Below are 20,275 nucleotides of genomic sequence, written 5' to 3' on the forward strand. Positions count from 1 at the left end.
TGGAGAGTGACAGGAAGCGAAAGGGGGAGAGATAGGGTGGGATCGGGACATGACCGCAGGTAGGATTTGAACCTGGGTCCCCGTGGGCACTTGGACCCGTATATGGTACGGACGCTGTAGCCTGCTGCGCCACAGCACCCCCAGCAAAGTATCTTTTAAGTACCATGTGAATACATTATCTAAATTTGTGAGTAGGGAATGAACATATTTACTGTATGAATGTAATAATGAATGGAATACTGTAATTTATTTTGAATACTTTTTGATGTTTATAATGGTATCTACAATGTTTTACTGCTTTTAAATTACGGAGTGTCTATTTACACCCCTGGTAAGAATAGCCTTGGCCACACAGCTGAGCTATTTATACCCTGCGAAATAACAACAAAAAGACGTTGCTCACATGCACAAATAACATGGCGGACATTCGTTTTTCGTCAGCAGAAGAATTCTGAAAGGTTTCGGCACTATATCTGTTCAGATTAAGTTTTAGATTGAAAAGTTGTGTTTTATCTTCATAATCTTGGTTCAGTGAATACATACAACCGTCAGTTTGTTAGTTAACAGAAATTTCGTGAATATCGTTCAGGCGTTCAGGCCTATAAACTATAAGTTTACCTGCAAACACTATTTCCTTGTGGAAGCAGATAGTACAGTGGTCACAGACAAGGGCTGGCATGTGGGAGACTGGGGTTTGATTCCTGTGTGATGCGTTTTGGCAGAGTGAGTGTGCATGTGTACCAACGTCTCTGGAGAGAAGGCGCGCAATTTGAACAAGAAATCGGTTCTCAGACGGAAGTTTTGATTGCAACAATTAGCTAGTTCATGCACCAGGGTGTAAATAGCATGCAGTACTATAAACACCAGGGTACGAATAGCATCCACTTCTAACTGTACATGCAAACAGCATACCTTATTCAGAGTGTCTATTACACAGCTGAGCTATTCACACCCTGTTACGTAACAACAAAAAAACATGTTGCTTGTTTTTAAAAAAAATATATTGTGTGATCAATATGCCAGAATAAATGCACAGGGGTGCAAATAGCATACACTGATATTTGTACCAGACAGGGTACTAATAGAACACATTGTACCAGGGGTGCAAATAGCCTTACCCTTTAAATTATCTTTGCTACAGTAAGTGATCTTTTTTTGTTGTGGACCCCAGAAGGACTATTTCATCCCATTTTTGACAGCTAATGGATCCTTTTAACAATAAACCCACTAGAGGGCTTGTCTGAGACTTGTGGACTTTAGGGTTTAAGAGTCTCCAGCTGGGTTGACTACTGCCATGGGCTTGTCAGAGGCCTTCCTAAAAGGACTATCAAACAGCATCAGATTGTGACACCGTCACATTAATTTAAGTGTTCCTTTACATTTATTATTGCACGGAACATTATCTTGATTTCCTATAATGTTTATGTATGAGGAATGATATTCATATGTATATCTGTGTAATATATGTATTGTCCACTGTGGTTTTGGTAAGAATGTGGGGTGTCTCTTTAAGGCCCTCGCCCTTGGGATTGCTATGACCACGCATACAAGCTTACTTAGGTGGGTGGCCAGGTGTTTGGGCGGTCGGTGGAAGATTCAGCAAATGCAGGGTGTTTGAATCGAATGCGCCAGTATTGTTTGCTGCAGCCACATAGAGATAAAGCTAGTTCCCTTGGGTTTGAGGTTCTTAAAACACGTCTTAAGAGACTGCTTTAAGGGAGGAGAGGAGAAAACATTGTGCAACTGCATAGACTGTACACCTCATATCGTGCGTCTCCAGCAAGAGGGCGTGCCCGGACCCCAAACTTCAACCGGCGTTAACGCGTTGCCCGGACGCTCAACGGATCTGGTGAGATCTATCTCGTTTGGGTATTTTTTGGCGTGGTATATCACTAAAATCAGCTTGACCTTTTGCCTTTTTGTTGTGGATTATTTATTTTTCGCTGCAAGGCCGACAGAGGATTATTCTCGCCGCCTACCTGTTTCCTGGTTGGAATATAAAGACTATAGCGCGATCCTGGGAAAGACCTGAAGTTTTCGTTTAGTTTGGACTTTTAGTTTAATTTTGGGGACTGAGACAAAGGGGAGAGATTCATTATTGTGTGGTTGCACGGATAATTGGTGTAATAATAATATACCGCGTTAAAAGCGTCATTCAATTCAACTGTTTGCGCGTCTTTTTCTTTGGTTCAGCCGCCTGAATATTCGTTGGTTGCTGTGTGCTTTATTAACGGCAGTATACCCGGCTCTTATGCATATGTGTTGGTGTAATAAGGCAAAAGTATTTGTGACAGTATTGAAGCGCTTTTGTTATTGTCCGATTACTACTTTCATTCCCAAGAACCCCTTGTGCTTTATAGTAACACAGCTGTTTTAAAAAGGACGAAAGGGCTGATTGTTACAGATGGTGGCCCGTACGGGAAGTGAAATGTAATTTTTGACTTTGCTTTATTATTACTATAGTGCGAGGGAATATTGTCTGCTGTTGTTAACTTGTAATTATATCCTGTATATTGCTGAACCCCACAAAGAGCAATAATTGCTTACACACTACACTGCTTTTGCATTGAATATTAAGCACTGTTTATTACGAAAAGGGGAGATATGTATCAAGAAAGTGGTCCAGCTCTAATTGAGCTTAATGAATCAGAGGACGAAATCTCTGAGCATGGCACCGAGGGCTTCTACACCTGCATCAGGGCACGGGCCTGATTAGAACCGCACCATGAACCAAGGGAGATGCATGGGTCACTAGAAGAAATCCTATTAAGAAGTAACATCACTAATTAGTTCACTTTACCTATCAGACCCAGAAGAGAATGAACAAAGCATTGGAGATGAGGGAAACACATCTTACCTCACACTTCCTGCTCTCACAACCATTACCACCGACTTAGGTTCAGTCATGGACAGACTAAATACGCTGGGAGACTGACTTCAGAGATTCTGTTAATAGTGCCTTGAACAGAGAAGCGGGTATAAGGAGTTATGTGGACCCGAAGTGTTGAGGTGCTTGAGCAATGCATGATAACAACACTGAAACAGTTTGAGGAAAAAATTAGTGGAGTGCTTACAAAGGCGTGATGAAAAAATGGAAGCAGAAATGGAGGCGGCTGAAGCAGCGCCAGCCTTGTTGCTCTCCGAGGCCTTGCTTATCCACACCGCAGGCTACTATTCTTCCACCTCATAGCCGCTCCACTCCTGCTCAAGTTTCCTATGGTGTTCCATTGGCACCTTGTTACTCCAGTCGCTCACACAAACTCATGCTTCTCTTAGCACGGCAGGGCCTGTTATGACCCTGCTATCAGTGGCATCACTCCTCTTCTCAATTAAGCGTGACCACTCCTGACATGGCAGCTAGTTCTGACAGTGCTGTGCAGCCCTCTTCTCCTCATGTTCCTTGGCAGGCTCATTCCAAACCAACCAGCTCATAGTGTGGTAGGTGCCCAGCTTCAGACACCCTTCCAGGGAGCACTGTCTCAGCCACCCATACACAGCCTTTACACTAAGCCGCGAGCCCCTCACCCTCTTTTGAGTGCTTCAGGTAGCCAACCCACCCTCAGACCTGCTGTGGTTTTATTCCAGGCCGGCTATACAGATGGAGTTCCTTTTTTAGTGGGTCCAGGGAAGTGGCCGATGTGCTTAATTTTGTTGATCGCTCGCGAAACATTTTTGCAGTCGCGGCCATTGTATGATGCAGAGCTGATAGAACCCTGTCCAACACGGCAAAGGGCCAGCACATAGCTGGTGGATGGTGGCCGAAAAACAATGTGCACAACTGGCCTGAGTTTAAGAACGCCCTTTAAGGATAACTTCCTCCCTCCTGATTACCTCACCGAGGGTAGAAGAAAAACTACTGGACATGGTACAGTTGCTGATCAGTGTCACGAGGGATTTTGCTTTATGACTACCGTGCTCTGTGTCTGGGTGGAAACCAGACATCAAGCAGAGACTGAGTTGGTGTAAAGATCCTGAACAACTGCAACCCTCCGAATAGCTATGGCTGTCTCAGGGCACCGGCCACAAACGGGACCAGCTGGTTCAGATTGGCACCCTGGTGGAGAAAGACTGCAGCTCATCTAAAGAGTACTGGGGAAAGGTGGACCAGCAAAAGGCCAAGGAGAAGGGCTTAAAGAAGACCCAGGACAAGGGCCTTCTAAGGATGCCAGGAAACCTGCTGATGTGGTGACGGTAGTGCAGCTGGGATGGAAGCCTTCAGTGGTGCTCCTCCATGTCCCAATTGGAGTGAGGGGAAAGCAGTGCCATGCTGTGTTCGACACTGGATGCACCTACTCACCATGCAGCAGAGTGTCTGGCTGGAGCTGGCTCGTGACGGTGAGCGACTGAAGCCGAGTGATAACCAGAGCTTTGCCCTGGCCAATGGAAAGACTTATGGGGCTGTGGGAGACACAGCTTTGGTACACCTGGCATGAGGTGATATGGGCTCTGGAGACATTTATCATGGCTGACAACCACCTGGCTTTCCCGGATCATCCTAGGCTTGGACTTTCTTAGCAAAACCTCCACCATCATCAATATGGGAGACCAGACCTATGGAGTGAAGGGACCCAGGGGCTATACTTTCCATCCTTTCTGTCTCACCCGCCAGAGGGAACATTGAGGCAGGAGCCTGGCTCGCTCAATGCCAGCCTATATGTAGCTGTTCCCGCCCAGGCTCATTGGGTCCATTTCCATCATTGGGGTGGCTCCCCAGTTTTTCCAGACCACCCTCCAGAGGTCAGGAAACTGTCCCCAGGCCTGGCCCATGGTATGCTCTGGGACACTAGGCAAGACCAGAGTTGAGGAACACCGGATCTTCACCACTGACGAGGGGTGCCTGTCCGCTGCAGGGCATAAGCAGGGTGTCAGCCCTTCAAGCTGGCAGGTCATCGCTGACCATGTGGAGCAGATGCTCAAGGATGGCATTATTGAGCCATCACAGTCTGCCTGGGGTGCTCCGGGTGGTCTTAGTCAAGAAGCCAGATGGCTCCATTTCGATTTTTGTGTGGATTTTTCGGGCGCCTCAATGCTAAAACCCACCCAGACGCCTACCCCATGCCTCTGATCCACAAGCTATTGGAGTTCTATGCACGGTGCAGCAGTCTTCAGCACCCTTGACCTGAAATCCGGCTATTGGCAGGTCGCCATGTCCGCAACAGTAAGGCCAAGACAGCCGCGGATAACACCCATGGGCCTCTACCAGTTCAGGTGTATGCCATTTGGGCTCATGAATGCCGGAGCCCGCTTCAGCCGCTAATGGAGAAGGTCCTGGGGAGCTTAGAGGGAAGATCTGCTGTGTGTACATTGGACGATGTCATAGTCTTTTTCCAACGCCTGAACAACATCTCCGGGATCTGCACGCCCTAGGAAGAGAAGCTCCATAAGGCTGGCCTGACACTTAATCTTAAGAAGTGTGCCTTTTCCGGCAGGCTGCTGAAGTTCTTGGCCCACGTGAAGTTTCTCGGACAAGGGCGTGCAGGTGGATCCAGAAAAGACTCTGGCAGTGACCATGTATCCACCAACCACTAACATAAAGACCCTCCAAGCGTTTCTTAGGGCCTTGTGGGGTGGTACCACAAATTTATTGACCATTTCAGCAGACCTGGCTGCTCCTTGAATCGGCTGGAAGAGGAAGGATGTAGAGGGTCTGGTCAGAGGAATGTCAGCACAGTTTGATCAGCTGAAAAGGGCACTGGGCGGACGCACCTATCCCTCATGCAGCCTGACACCTCCCTGCCGCTTGAGGTCCACACGGATACCAGTGATGTGGGTTTGGGGGCTGCGCTGGTGCAGAGAACAGCCGGGAAGGGGGAGATAGGATCGCCACGCATCCAGGGGCTGGGCGCGGGTGCAGGAGGCAATTACTCCACCTCTGAAAAGGAGGTCTTGCAGTCGTCTGGGCTGTTGAGAAGTGGAGGTAATCTACCTTGAGGGGGCGGAGAGTTCACTACACACAGACCATGCTGCCTTGACCTGGGCCTTCAATTGTCCTAAAACTCCTTGCCTGACTCGCTGGATCCTGCGACTCCAACAATAGTTTAAATTAAAGTCCAGTACAGGGAAAGGCCTCTATAACATCGCGGCTCTCGATGCCCTGTCCCGAAAGGCCAGTTACACCTCCCCTCTTCAGCTGCAGTCTGTGTGTTAAGTGAATGCCTCAGATTCCTCCGATCTGCCCTCTCTCGACTGAAATAGGGGAAGGCACAAGAGATCTGAGGTCACAGGACTCAGCTAAAGAGGCAGACACCTTAGTAGGCCGGACAGACAGGGCTTCATTGTGTTGCAAGTGCCTCCTGTATCGATGGCCGCCTGTGAAGGAAGGGGGAAAATATCAGCTGGTCGCCCCCAAAGTCTCTTGTGCCTGTCTTTCTGGCCTACTTCCAAGGATCATCCTCTGAGTGGGCATCTGGGCAGGCTGAAAACACTCCTGAGGATCCTTGAGGTAGCTCTGGTGGCCATCCATTCGCAAAGACGTGTGGAATCATCGCCAAGGTCTGTACCATCTGCCAAGTCTACAAGGTTGAAAATCAGAAGCCGGCTGGCCTCATGCAGCCTACTCCAGTGGAGGACCAGGGGTGTTGTATAATCTCATGGGGCCTTTTCTCAGCAAAAAGGCAATACCTTCCTTCTCGTCCTGGTGGATTATCACAAAGGGTCAGATGTCTTTAAAAGATGGCAAGGCACACCGTGACAGTCCGCCTTAGTGATGAAATCTTCACCCATGGTGTCCCACGGGAGTTGGTCTCGACCGGGGGCCGTGCAGTTCACTGGCCAAGGAAATAGCTTAACCTCTGCAAGACCTGGGGAGTGACGAGAAATTCTCGGCACCACCAGTTATCACCCCAAGCTAACCTCATCGAGCGGGTCCAACCGGGTCCATCGGGCGATACCGATTATGGGCCATATGTGGGGGACCAACATAAGAACTGGGACCCAGTGGATCAGGGAGTTCCGCTACCATCAATGCTGCCCATCATGAAACCACAGCCGCGACACCTGCAGAGAGAGTTGGTACTCGGAAGGACCCTGAAGGGTCCACTGGAGAGACCTACTGCCTCACCTCCTACGCCACAACAGTCACCATACACACTCCTGAGAGACAAAACAAATGAATGAGCAAATCAAGAGAGTTGAGGCTGTCAGTCCAGACAAGCCAGGTAATTACAATACCCACAGGAGAGGTGCAATAACCGCCGAGACCTGGTCTGGGTCCGTACTCTCACCCACTCTCTAAAGCATCAGAAAACTTCTCATCGAAGCTTGCGCCCAAGTGGTCAGGTCCAGCTACTGTGGTGAGAAAAACTAGGCCCCCATCAATTACCGTGATACAGTGGAATGACCAGGACAAAAAATGGACACACTGCTAATGGGTCAACCTGAAGCCCTACTTCGGGGGTTCCCCATTCCTCCGGCTGGGGGAATCTGTGACACCGGTCGCATTAATTTTAAGTGTTCCTTTACATTTATTATTGCACGGAACATTATCTGATTTCCTATAATGTTTATGTATGAGGAATGATATTCATATGTATATCTGTGTAATATATGTATTGGTCCACTGTGTTTGGTAAGAATGTGGGTGTCTCTTTAAGGCCCCGGCTGCCCTAGGATTGCTAGTGACCACGCATACAAGCTTACTTAGGTGGGTGCGGCCAGGTGTTTGGGGTCGGTGGAGAGATTTGAGCAAATGTGGGTGTTTGAATGCGTGGCGCCAGTATTGTTTGCTGCAGCCACATAGAGATATAAAGCTAGTTCCCTTTGTTTGAGAGCTCTTAAAACACGTCTTAAGAGACTGCTTTTGGGGAGGAGAGGAGAAAAACATTGCAACTGTATAGACTGTACCTCATACGTGCGTCTCCAGCAAGAGGACGCCTGACCCCAAAACTTCAATCTCGCGTTTAACGCTGCCTCGACGTTCAACGGATCTGGTGAGATCTATCCTGTTTGGGTATTTTTTGGCGGGTATATCACTAAAATCAGCGCTTGACCCTTGCCTTTTGTTGTGGATTATTTATTTTCGCTGCGCTCCCGACAGAGGATTATTCGCGGGCCTACCTGTTTCCTGGTTGGAATATAAAGACTATAGCGATCCTGGGAAAGACCTGAAGTTTTAGCTTAGTTTGGACTTTTAGGCTGTGTGCTTTATTAACGGCAGTATACCGGCTCTTATGCATATGTGTTGGTGTAATAAGGCAAAAAGTATTTGTGACAGTATTGAAGCGTTTTGTTATTGTCGATTACTACTTTCATTCCCAAGAACCCCTTGTGCGTTTATAGTAACACAGCTGTTTAAAAAGGACGTAAAGGGCTGATTGTTACAAGATGATACAAAATGCAGCAACTAGGGTTCTCACAAGAACTAAAAGAACTGACTACATTATTACTCAAATGCTTAAGTCCCTGCATTGGCTTCCAGTAAGTCACACAATTGACACACTTCCACTTGTTTATAAATCACTAAACGGAATGGGACGTAATTACTTAGCAGACATGCTTCAGCAGTACACACCTTCGCTTCCAGACGTCTCAGGAGAAATACCTGTTAGTAAAACCTGCTGTTATAACTAAACATGGTGAAGCAGCTTTTAGTTGCTATAGATAGAGTCGGCAGAAAAGTTCCCGCCCCCACACTGGAGGAAAACATGCTAACAGCACGCAATGAGATTGGGCGAAATCGCTACCCTGAATTTTGAAAAATAACCACTTAAATAATGACTTCTAGTGAATTCTGTGTAAACTAATGGACACATTGAGATTTTATGAGTTATGTATATTATAATGTAAGTATTACATATACATATTATGTATATTATAGGATAGTATACTATGCTGAGATAACCCTGATGGGATGCTACTTTGTCTCAATACATTTTTACTTTGAACTCTGGCCAAAGTAGCCTTATGGTCAGGTTTAGCACAGCCCGACACATTGTGAACCCACTTATTATAATGTTCAGTGGAACACATGGAGCTAAGTTTAATCTAGGGCTTAAAATTCATTTTTCAAAATGGGGTTACATTTTACAAACTGAAATCGCATTTTCCTTAAAGGCCTACAGGCGTCAATGAGAGAACACTTACACTTACATGATTTTGGTTTTGATTTTCTAATTGGAGTAAGTCTTTGTGACAACACGTCATGATACTGTAGCGACCGGCTGTCAGTCAGGGAGTGCCCGCGCTATGCATAACCCCGGGCACACTCATGGTTGGCAGCCTGGCAAGAGGGGGGCGGGACCCCCGGGGGAATATAGGCTACGGTTCGAGGAAGTTCTGCCTCTTTCAGTTCTGGGCCTGACACGGCCCGCTGTGTGTTATATGCTGCACTATGTGCTTGGTGACAATAAACCAGTTCATGAAACTCTGGCTCTTGGTGAAACGCTACAATACATTTGATAATGTTTGACCGTTGTTTTGGTATGAAACATCTTTTACGTAATGAATGCGCACTCTAGAAAGTGAAAGTAGCCTAACCTAGGCCTACTATGTCGGCCTACTATATCGTTGTTTTGGTATGAAGCATCTTTTACGTAATGAATGCGCACTCTAGAAAGTGAAAGTAGCCTAACCTAGGCCTATATGCGCTCTGTGTCTGAGCTGTCTGTGCACGTCCGCAATTGATTACGTTCCTCAAATGGAGAACACATCAATCCCATGGTATTCTTTGCCCTAAAATGCATGAAACATGCAAGTTCAAAATCCCGCCGGTAGCCACGTTACATCTCCGTTTCATGTTTGCCTAGGCTACTAGTCTACAATAAATTCATTGAACGAACTAAACTGACAACAGGTAAATCTACTGATTGAGAGACTCTATGAATACAGTACAACACACTTTCTGTCTTTCTGAAGTTTATTTTTGTATTCCAGGGTACAGTAGCCTAATTGCCTAAATGTCTTGACAATGTGTTTTTCTTATCGGCTTGCTGTTTAAACTGACTGCGCCGCTCTGAACTTTCCTGCCAGGTTGATGACATAAACCGCTACATCTCGGCTCTGGCATTGCCTAAACTCATCGTGTGGGAAATCAGATTATCTGATTATCAAAATAAAGGGATATTTGCTCAGAAAGTAGCCTAGAATTTATAGAGAAACCCGGAAATTAGAATCGAAAAAACACATACAAAAAAAAAGATTCGGGGCTTGAGCCCCCGAAGCCACCACCTCGCTCCGCCAATGCTGGAGTTCCTGCAAGCACAATTTGAATTTGCTCAGCGAGTCACTCTGGCGATGAGCAATTTGCCTTATTCATCCGGAGGTCAGAACGAGGCTACAGGGCATCATTTGCCATCACACTTCAGTCCAGCAAATGGTTGTAATGCACTCCGTTTGCAAACTGCTATAAAAAACCTCACCGAAGAAGACCGAAAGTTCATGGCATTAAGTTACTACTGTCTTTGGTTAGCCTGGCTAACATCAGACCTCATCGCGCGTAAGGCAGCATGGGAAAACCCAGGCTAGTCTTAGGTGTTTTTAAACTTACTTTTCAACTACTTGAATTTGAAGGCTGGCTGCATGCATTGAACGTGAACAGCATACATAGCAGACGGAGACTGCTCCAGACAACAGGGGGCGTAATATACAGTATGTAAACATTTCAAGCTTACTTTGATAGGCTAACCCTACTGTCACATTAGCTACAAAATACTGGGACAAATCCACCAACTTGCCACTGAGTGGGCTGTGCTTCACAGGTGATTGATGGCTACCGTTTTTTTTTATACATGCTAGGTGGCTGACAGAATCTGATAGATCGTACATAGCTTCAGATGTAATTTTTGGTTACAAAACCTGACTTTTTAGATTTAATAGTGCATATTTGCTTTAGCAAAATATAAGGCCGCAAACCCTGAACTGCCTTCTATGAGTTAGCTCCGCCATCTTAGATAAACTTTTCGAGTTAACTTTCACACAACGAATGTCACGTCGCCTTCACTATGATTGCCTGTTGACAATTTTTCTTGTATTTCTGTTGATGTCCAAAGACCTAAAGAGTTTGTTTCCTCAATCGACCACTATTGAATTGACTTCTCGTTTTCAGTCATTTTGTTCATGATAGAAGCCATTTCTGCTGGGGAAAAAATAAATGGCGGCAGAAATTCTTCTAGTTGTTGGGATAGCTCCGCCTACAACCTCTATGACGTTTGTGGTGTCAGCTTTTGGGCACCAGCACCTGTCATATTTTGGTCGAAATGCGCAGAACTGGTTCTAGATGAGGCACTGAGGGTGGTCAAAATATGTGGATGGGCTCCATGTTGATAGGCTCTCCTGGGATGGGCTCTAAGTGGATAGGCTCTATGTGGATGGGCTCAGAGGGGGTACAACAATGCTCTAACAACTCTAAAAGACATACCCGTGAACTGGCAAAAATATAAATACAAATGTTACTATATCAATGTTCCTTACAGGGCAACAGGGTTTACCTCATTGAAAAGACTATTCAAGAAGGAGAACGGCTTACGTTTCAGGAGACCGACATACAGATCCCGAATAGTCTCCATGGTTATCTGGTATTAATTATTTTCTCTAATAAACACGTTCAATAAAGGTGCCAAAGTCAACGTGTAGTTGAGTAAAATCTAATTTAAACCTCCATTATAAGTTTTTTTTTCTTACTAATGTTGTGGTTTACACCCTTCCACAATGTGTACACAATGTGTATACACCTGAACCATTTTGGAACATATAAAAACATAATTGGGAACCTACACTTTAACCTTAAACCATTACCAACCCATCTGAACAAATTCTGAATGTATCTACCAAAATAAAGGGGCATTCACACCAAGAACGATAACAATAACTATAACCATAACCATAACGATAAAAGCGTCCACACTGGACAATAAGCAAAGTTTCTCCTTGTGTTAATGAATGTGACGGCTAAAATTTGATGGGTTCTGATTGGCTATTAGCTTTTTATCAATATTTGTTTATAGTTATCGTTATAGTTATCGTTCTTGGTGTGCACAGCCCTTAACACTGAAAAAAAAAACATGTTACAAGTTGGTGTGCTACTTCGGTAACTCCAACACACACCATCAATAAAATATCAATGGATATTTAATTGCATTTCTTTGGTTCAATAATATATCCATGGATATTTCATCGCATTTCATTGCTTCTGTATTTGTACTCTGCACAATGAATCTAATCTAATATACCTTGTCTTTAAAACCTGGAACAATGAGACACTCAGGCTTGCTTTTTATTGGTCACGCCTGAGTGTCTCATTACTCCATTGGTCAGGAGTGACATTTTTATTTGAAGATTATTCTTGGCCCTTCTGTTTCAAAACTCCTTTTGTTTCTCATTTTGCAGTGAATATTAATTAAAGATCATTAAGCAGGTATCTTGCCAAGATAATCTACATTTCAAATAGTCAGCCTTTTTGTGTGAATTTTGAGGTATATGAAGTGTATGAGGTGTGAAATTCTGCAGGAGTGTGAAGTAAATGTATGAATGCAGATAGGTGTGTGTGTGTGTGGGGGGGGTATGTGTGTGTGTGTGTGTGTGTGTGTATGCATGCATGCATCCTTGAGCGGAACAGAGCACACAATTGTCTGCATTTCCATTAACCTGCTGTACAATTTGAAAACGCAAACTACAAGATGAGTATAATGGACACAGGTGACTTGGGGGAAAAAAGGAACTGTTACTGTCACATGCCTTTGATTAATCATTAGCATGGATTTTGGTGGATGCAGCAGAAATGATAGACAGTATATGGTGTTTTTCTATGATTTAAAGGATGCATTTATGGTTTTTATAAGCTTTAATATTACTGCAGTTATTATGAGCGTTTCAAGGCTATTACACATCTTAAACAGACCAGACCAGCAGTCAAAGAGTGGGGTGCAGGAGGATACAGTAGACACTAGGCCTCTCATCAAGAGAGCGGGGATGATATCAGCTGGTGAGGATAAGAGCAAGGACAAGTAACAGGTGGGCATTGTCTGCTATGAAGTAAACAAGACCACTGGGGGCCACTGGGGGCGATCGCCATGAGTGCAAAATGAATGGGAGTCAATGGAGCTAGACGGCTAAATATGTCTCTTTCACCTGATTGTCATTGAGAAATCTCGGATTTTATTGTAATTTGTATGAACAAGTACTTATGTCCTTTTGATTTCTTACAGGTTGGGTCGTTGTTGCCCATAACATGCTAGCATTGTGCTAATGAATGACATCATTGACACGTTTGAAAGGCTTTTTAGAACATTTAAGTGACTTTAAAAAATATAATACTCAATCAAGTATTTTTTCTTTGCCTCCCTTTTCGAATACAATATTCAAATTAATTGACAAGAAAAGTGGATTTTGAGGGGTACAGCTCCATAGACCTCCATTCATTCTGCACTTGTGGACGAGCACCCTCATGTGGAACCACAAAAGGAACTGCAACCAGTTCAGAAACTGAAAGTTTTCTGAGAGTGGAAGTTCTCCCCTTATTAGACATTCTCTGGCCAAGGGGTATAAAAGATAAGCTGCAGCCATCTTTAAGTCAGATTTCATCAGGGGGCACTGGCTGATTACATCTCCTCCCTATTGCTTTGATGGATGGTCTGGACTTTGGTTGGGCTGTGCTATCACTGCAATACAGTGAATAAAGATCAACTGTCTTCAGAGATCTCCTGTCTGCCTTGTCTCCTTCGGACACCTTGTTCCAGAGTGCTAATTAGTAAATAGTTAAGTGATTGATTGTTAATTGGAATCGAGAGTGGACAGTTTTTCCACGACAAGTATCAACTGAACATCCATTTGAAGTTAGAGATCCATCGCAATGTTTAACTATTGCGAGAAAACCTTTATGTTTTATTTGCATAACATCACTAAATGGACTCAGCAGAGTATTCATAACTGTCAACTGTCAAAAAAGAAAAAAAAATGTCAAAAGACACCATGAAAACCCAAATACTGATTCCGCCTTTTGATGGGGAGGGCAGCAGACGTGTCTTTTCTTTTCACAGGGAAATGGATCAGAGCTTCCTATGATTTAGGTGAAGCAAACCGCAAACACTGCACATACTTAGGCTACAGAGTAATTTCAGAGCGCTTTGCTGACCAATGGCATAGGTAGGCTGTAGATTGTAGTGTGTCTGTGTTTGCATAACTCACTTCACTTTTATCAGAGAACACTTGACCCAATGAAATCCTGAAACCTCATATCTTAGCTCTTTATTTCAAAATCTCTGAATGCCCACACCTTAAGTACACACACACACACTCTCTCTCTCTCTCTCTCTGCATAAGCTCTGGTTAAGTCACTGCTCTTCCACTCTACCTTATCAATGGAGTCACGCCCAATCATCAGACTATAAGACTTTCAGACAGTTAAAAGCAGCTGTTGCAGTCTGCAGATCAGCATAGAGCTCAGAAACTCCGCTGACTTCATCCCACAGATTGAAAACCTGCCCAGCTGCCCAGAACCCCCTGCCCAGAAGGCCTGAAGTAAGTAACTCTTGGCTGTAATTCATTGTTTGTGGGGTTGACCCACTCCATCATTGCAATAAATCAATGGATACAAAAGTAAAACTACTTTGTGGAACAACTACTTTATGCAAATTCAGAGCTCTGAACATTCAAGTAAAGCCATCCTTACACCAGAAGACTGACAAGATTTGGGAAACATTCTTGAAAGATTGTAGTCTTTTGAGTAAATCTTGAATCGGGGGCATTATTTAAAAGACTCCAATCTTTCAATAATTTTTCTAATTTCTTGTCTTCTGATGTATGGGGAGTAATCTGCAAACAACAGTTTCGAGGCACTTGTACTTCATGTCAGTATTTCTGTATAAAGGTCTGTGCTGTTTTTCTGCACAGGTTCAAAAATGGCTCATACACATCGCCAATGCAGCATTGAGATTGAGAACACCTCTATTTTCATCCTGTGCAATGAGAGGTAAACACAGCTCAGCCTTCACTCTAAACTACAGCTCAGCGTTAGGGTGACCATCCGTCCAGATTTCGTCCGGACAGTCCGGTTTTTGAGCTTGTCCGGAGAGAGAGTGTGTCCTCCTTTTTGGACATTTGTCCGGATTTTTATCATGAGTGGCCATCTGTCCGCATTTCATGAGCACATAGGCTATGCCTCATTTCAAGGCCTCTGTAAGCTACTCTGTTACATGCCATCATTTCTAACCCTTTGCTACCGAAAGCAGGACAGATGCAGCCTACCATGCATTTTGTAAACTGTGAAACAGATATTGATGCCATGCCAGCTCCAGGGATAAGAGTGTCATAGAGAGGCACGCTCTCACAGGCAGGCACAAAGAGAAAGCCAGATCTGTCGTGAAAATCCTCTGTGACATCGTTTTTGCTCCAGCAACAACCACAGCTGCAGAGCTCACTAAGTTATTAAGTGACTAAAAAGTTATTGCATTAAAAAGGTGGGTTTGTTGACTAATGTGGAAACACACACACACACAAAAAACTAATGTTAATATGTCATTATAATAAGTATGGGAATGTTGGAAATAGCTGACTAGTGTGAAAAAAACACAACAACTGTTACTATAATAAATTATGTTATAATATATATATATATATATATATATATATATATATATATATTATATATAACAGCCTAAATAGGTGCCTTCTATAGAAATGGTTTATTTTCTAATGTTATTCCCCATATGTTACTCCGATTCCATATGTGTCCTCACTTTTGGACCTTTGTCCTAACTTTTGGGCACAAGTGTCCTCATTTTCAGTGTCATGGTGGTGGTCACCCTACTCAGCGTGCATGCTAAACTAGGCTAAAGCTCAGCCTGCATGCTAAACTAGGCTACAGCTCAGCCTGCATGCTAAACGACAGTTCAGCCTTCATGCTAAACTACAGCTTAGCCTGCATGCTAAGCTTCAAACTAAGCTACATGCCTATAGCTAATCAAACACAGGTGTGGTTAGTGGTAAGGTTAGATGCACTAAAATACTAACCCAGACGGATTAGGCTACCTTAAAATATAAATGTTTATTGACATAATCAATGTAAAAAAAAAACTATTTGAGAGTTGAGGACCAGTGACTCAATTATTTATATTTGAGGTGACCTTAGCCAATTAAGTCAATAACAGGAATTTAATAAAGATTTCGGGAGTCAGGAGTTCCGGGAGCACACTGTGTCCTGGTTGTTTAGGTTGGGGATCAATGCAACAAAAATTGTTGTATGAAAAGTGCAGCCTTTTTCACCTTTCTGATTATTTTAATGAGTTCCATACTCTCACAAAAGCCCTTCCAGAGACAGGCATTGAAAATCAACATCAGCAATAAATATTATGATAATTACAACACAGCTCTTCCATAGATAATTGACATTGTCTAAGGCTCCGTCCCATGAAAACAATAAACTTAGAAACTACTGTTACTGCAAGGCCAGCGCTCCCTAAGTTACCTGTTAGCACAACCCCCTAGCTCAGGATTTGGATAAACTGTTTAGCATGCTGGCAAGTTTAGCAGTCCAGGTCATTTCAGAACTACATGCTGTGCTTTTGGAACCGCCCGAATTTACCGGCAGTATGGCGGAAACCAACTTTACATTATTCCTAGAGTCACGATAGTAAGCAGGTGATGAGAGGCATTTTCATAAGCTGTATTGTGGGTATATCAGCCTACTATGGATACTCATATTACATTGAAGTGAAACACTTCCATATTAAGCAGAGTCAGATTTAGGTTTACAGGGGTTCTATAAACAATTGTTATATTTTTTACAGAGAGCTTCACAATTTCCTTCGACCACTTCCAGTTCCCTCATTGGCTCTGAAAAGTGGTGCTTACATTAGGACAAAGGTCTGTGAAATGTCCGTTTCTTTTTTGTCCAGGTCTCACAGTGTCAGTGGATTCTGTGATATTCCTCTGCCTTCGAGACTCGACCCGTCCAAAGTAGGCAGTGGTCGCTTCGTCAAGACTCCCGACACAGCCTGTGGGGCTGTGGGCGTCTTCACCTATGACATCTACCAGGAATTCGAAGATCAGTACATCGGAAAAATAGCTGTGATGTTCTCTAATCCGTATGACTTTGCTGTCTATTCTAACTGGTACGCAGTGGGAGTGTTCAGCATGGAAAAGCTCTGTGACCATGAGCTGTATAAGGAGATGTATTACGAGGAAAATATGGGATTTGTCAAGGGTAAAGCCTCTGAGGGCAGTCTCACTTACAGGGGCTCTTCAGTGGCCATTACTGCCAATATGTCGGACAGCTACGAGCCTGTCCTCAAGGTCCAGGTCTACAACGACTGACACCAGGGGTGCATTCAAATTCTAGCATCAAAGCAGTGTTGCAACACCTATGGCGGTGTAACAGTTTCAGAGCAAATTATTTCAATTCATATTACATTTAGTTAATTTGAATTCAGTTCCAAACAAATACATTCAATTTCAAATGATGCTGTTCAGATTCAGTTTTTCACTGCAATAAACCCCTTAGAGCCCTAGGCTATTTTCTGTGTAATTTTACTACCTTTAAGCTCTTGATAATTGTAATGGCCATCTATATACTGTATGCTATTTATATTGGGTTTTTTTTTAGAACAGTCTGGGCTATTCATATCTGGGACAGTGTAATGTGATAATATTTGCATACTGTATGTCTTATGTCAGCCTTTGGATTTTTAAAAACGTAGTTCATAGTTTTAGGTGGGAATATCTGGAATCTGGCAATGTAAGAATCATGATAGTGGGATACTCTATGGCTATGCTATTCATTATGAATAGTTTTATTCACTGACATCTTGTCACTGAACCATTGAATAAAGAATTTGCCTTACACTCCTCTGCATTTGTGACCTGAAGTAAGCTATGCTTACAGATTACATGTAGCAACAAGCACAGCTGACCTGTACATGCTATGACAGAGAAGGAGGGGTGTGAATTTGGACGCAATTTGCGTCCGTCGGGCTCTAAGATTTACGGACTTTCCCCTAAAGATGGCAGCAAAGATGGCAACATTTCCGGAAAGGTACTGGCTTGATGAAATTCATTCTGGACTCTCTATCCGACCACATAAAGTCCTCAGGATACTTCGGTTTGGCTTTAGGGACCCTCTACTCACTACCACATAAGTGTAATGTTGTTTGGAACTGTAGAAAAGGTATAAAAATAGCGTTTTGTAGCGGCGAAATAATATGCCCTTCTCACTTCCACGCTAACTAGTTTTGACTTAAAAACGGTAAAATCGAACTTTATCAAAACACATCCGAATGACATGATTTTGATGTCAACTCAACGTATGTACTCCCAATCAGTGTATGTTGTTGCAAAAATTTGTTTCTCAGCAAAAGCCACGATGAAACGGTAACAAATAGGCTATAGTCTAGGCTATGTAGGCTAAAGAGTCATATCGTGGGGAGTTTATTGTTTCGTTTTGGCAAGTAGTCGTGTTGCAAGCAGAAATTGGTGGATGTCTTCATTTTTGGAAAATTTGTCTTCACTTTTAGACCCAATTTGTCCTCCATTTCAGAGTTGGGTACATGGCCACCCTATTTCTGCTACTTTATAGTGACATGTGGGCTCCACTTCCCCTTTAGCAGTGTGGCTGCTGTAACCTATATACAATGGTGCCGAAATGGAAATCGACACGCAATGAAGCCGTTCCACACACGACGATGTTCAATTTGTATCTCATATTAGTTGTAACTCGTATGGACATTATCTTACATTATGCAATTTTCTTTTCCAATCACTCAAAGTATGGCTCTTTTTAATGCTTTCAACAGTGTGTAAAAAAACACAGAAATTACCATCATAAAGCATAAAGTAAATGCCTTGACAGTACCAGTGATGACTGCTATGGTACTAATCCTAGGATTTGCCAGCAGCAAAACAATGTTGTTCTGGGAGACGTTCAGGTGACTAATTAGTACATCAAACTTCTCAATAATGCCTGGAAGGTGCTGACCTGTGCATTACAGGACAGGCCACTTGCACTAGAGCACCTGGGTTTCTAGAGTAATATCCTCACACAGTCATGATGAGCAACCTTAAGCTTCTGCACTTAATGGAGCAGTGTACAAATGAGTACAATATGCTTTAAAAAGGTAAATTTTGACATCACCTGTGCTGGAGTTCTCTTACCAACACGTTAGCTTGGGCATAATATCCACCACTGCCTGCATATATCATCATCTTATCTATATCATTTTACCCCTTAAACCATAATTTTACTATGTTTTTGGGGTAACCATGATAACCATGGTTTATCACTGTAGTTGATAAAAAACATCATGCTCCGCGTGAGGATCAAACTCACAAACTTCAGATTATGAAACTGACACGGTATTGGATTCCTGATGGCTAGCCAAACCTGAGCATCGCCATTGGCTATTCAACAGGAAGTGCCAGAATAGTCTCAAAAGTATTCGTATACTTGCAGAAAATGTACTGTGGAAGGTTTAGTACCTGTGGAATATATATATATATATATATATATATATATATATATATATATATATATATGTATATATATATGTATATATGTGTGTGTAAGTGAAGGACATATGAGTAATACTTAAAATCGTTCGTGTTTTCGTTCGTTTTGTTCGTTTTTGCTTAATCACAAATCATTTGTACAGTTACAAATCCTGATACACACACACACACAATACATATGAGATGCTTCTTATCCCTAAGGTGGTGCAAAAGTCTGTGCACCTGCAGAAAATATTTGTAACTATAGGACAACTTTTTGTATGTAGAATATTGATTTGTAATTGTAGAATATATTTGTAATGGTAAAATATTTTTAACTGTAGGATGATTTGTAGCTGTAAAACCGATCCGTACTCGTAGAATAGATTTGTAAGTGTAGGGCATATTTGTGATATTGACAATTACTTGTACAGATTATTTTTACGGTTACAAATAATTTCTACAGTTTCAAAACGTGATACACACGTACAGTACAAAACATTTGAGTCTAATATTATTCCATAACACCTACTTCACTAATGAGGCATCAGCTGAACATGTCAGCACGGAGAGCTCATTTTAATTCAACCCCTTCTACTCTATTGCTCCCCCTGTTTCTTCACCATACTAAATATCACCAGCAAGAACAAACTCGTTAAAATCTCACACTTAGCATCCAAGATAATACAGCTTCCCACCCCCAGCCTCACTGATGCAAATGACACAGCCACCACACGCCTTGCACGCACCATAGTAAGCAGACCTGACCATCCCCTGAACCGGTTCTTCACCCTACTCCCATCTGGCTGCAGATACAAACCCTGGACTGGAAAAAAGCACACTTTAAGATTGTACCCTCAGCTAT

At 43.2% G+C, this 20,275-nt stretch overlaps 1 protein-coding gene across 1 annotated transcript; it reads left to right on the forward strand.

The window, feature by feature from the left end:
- Positions 1-40: 40 nt before the first annotated feature.
- LOC125294912 (DELTA-sagatoxin-Srs1a-like) lies at positions 41-17,486 on the forward strand. The gene is made up of 4 exons (XM_048243981.1): positions 41-59; positions 14,403-14,451; positions 14,824-14,902; positions 16,827-17,486. The coding sequence occupies exons 3-4, from the start codon at positions 14,832-14,834 to the stop codon at positions 17,242-17,244; spliced, it is 489 nt and encodes a 162-aa protein (XP_048099938.1). The 5' UTR covers positions 41-59; positions 14,403-14,451; positions 14,824-14,831; the 3' UTR covers positions 17,245-17,486.
- The last annotated feature ends 2,789 nt before the right edge of the window (positions 17,487-20,275 follow it).

This window comes from Alosa alosa, chromosome 1, assembly GCF_017589495.1.
Source record: "Alosa alosa isolate M-15738 ecotype Scorff River chromosome 1, AALO_Geno_1.1, whole genome shotgun sequence".
Lineage (NCBI taxonomy): Eukaryota > Metazoa > Chordata > Actinopteri > Clupeiformes > Clupeidae > Alosa > Alosa alosa.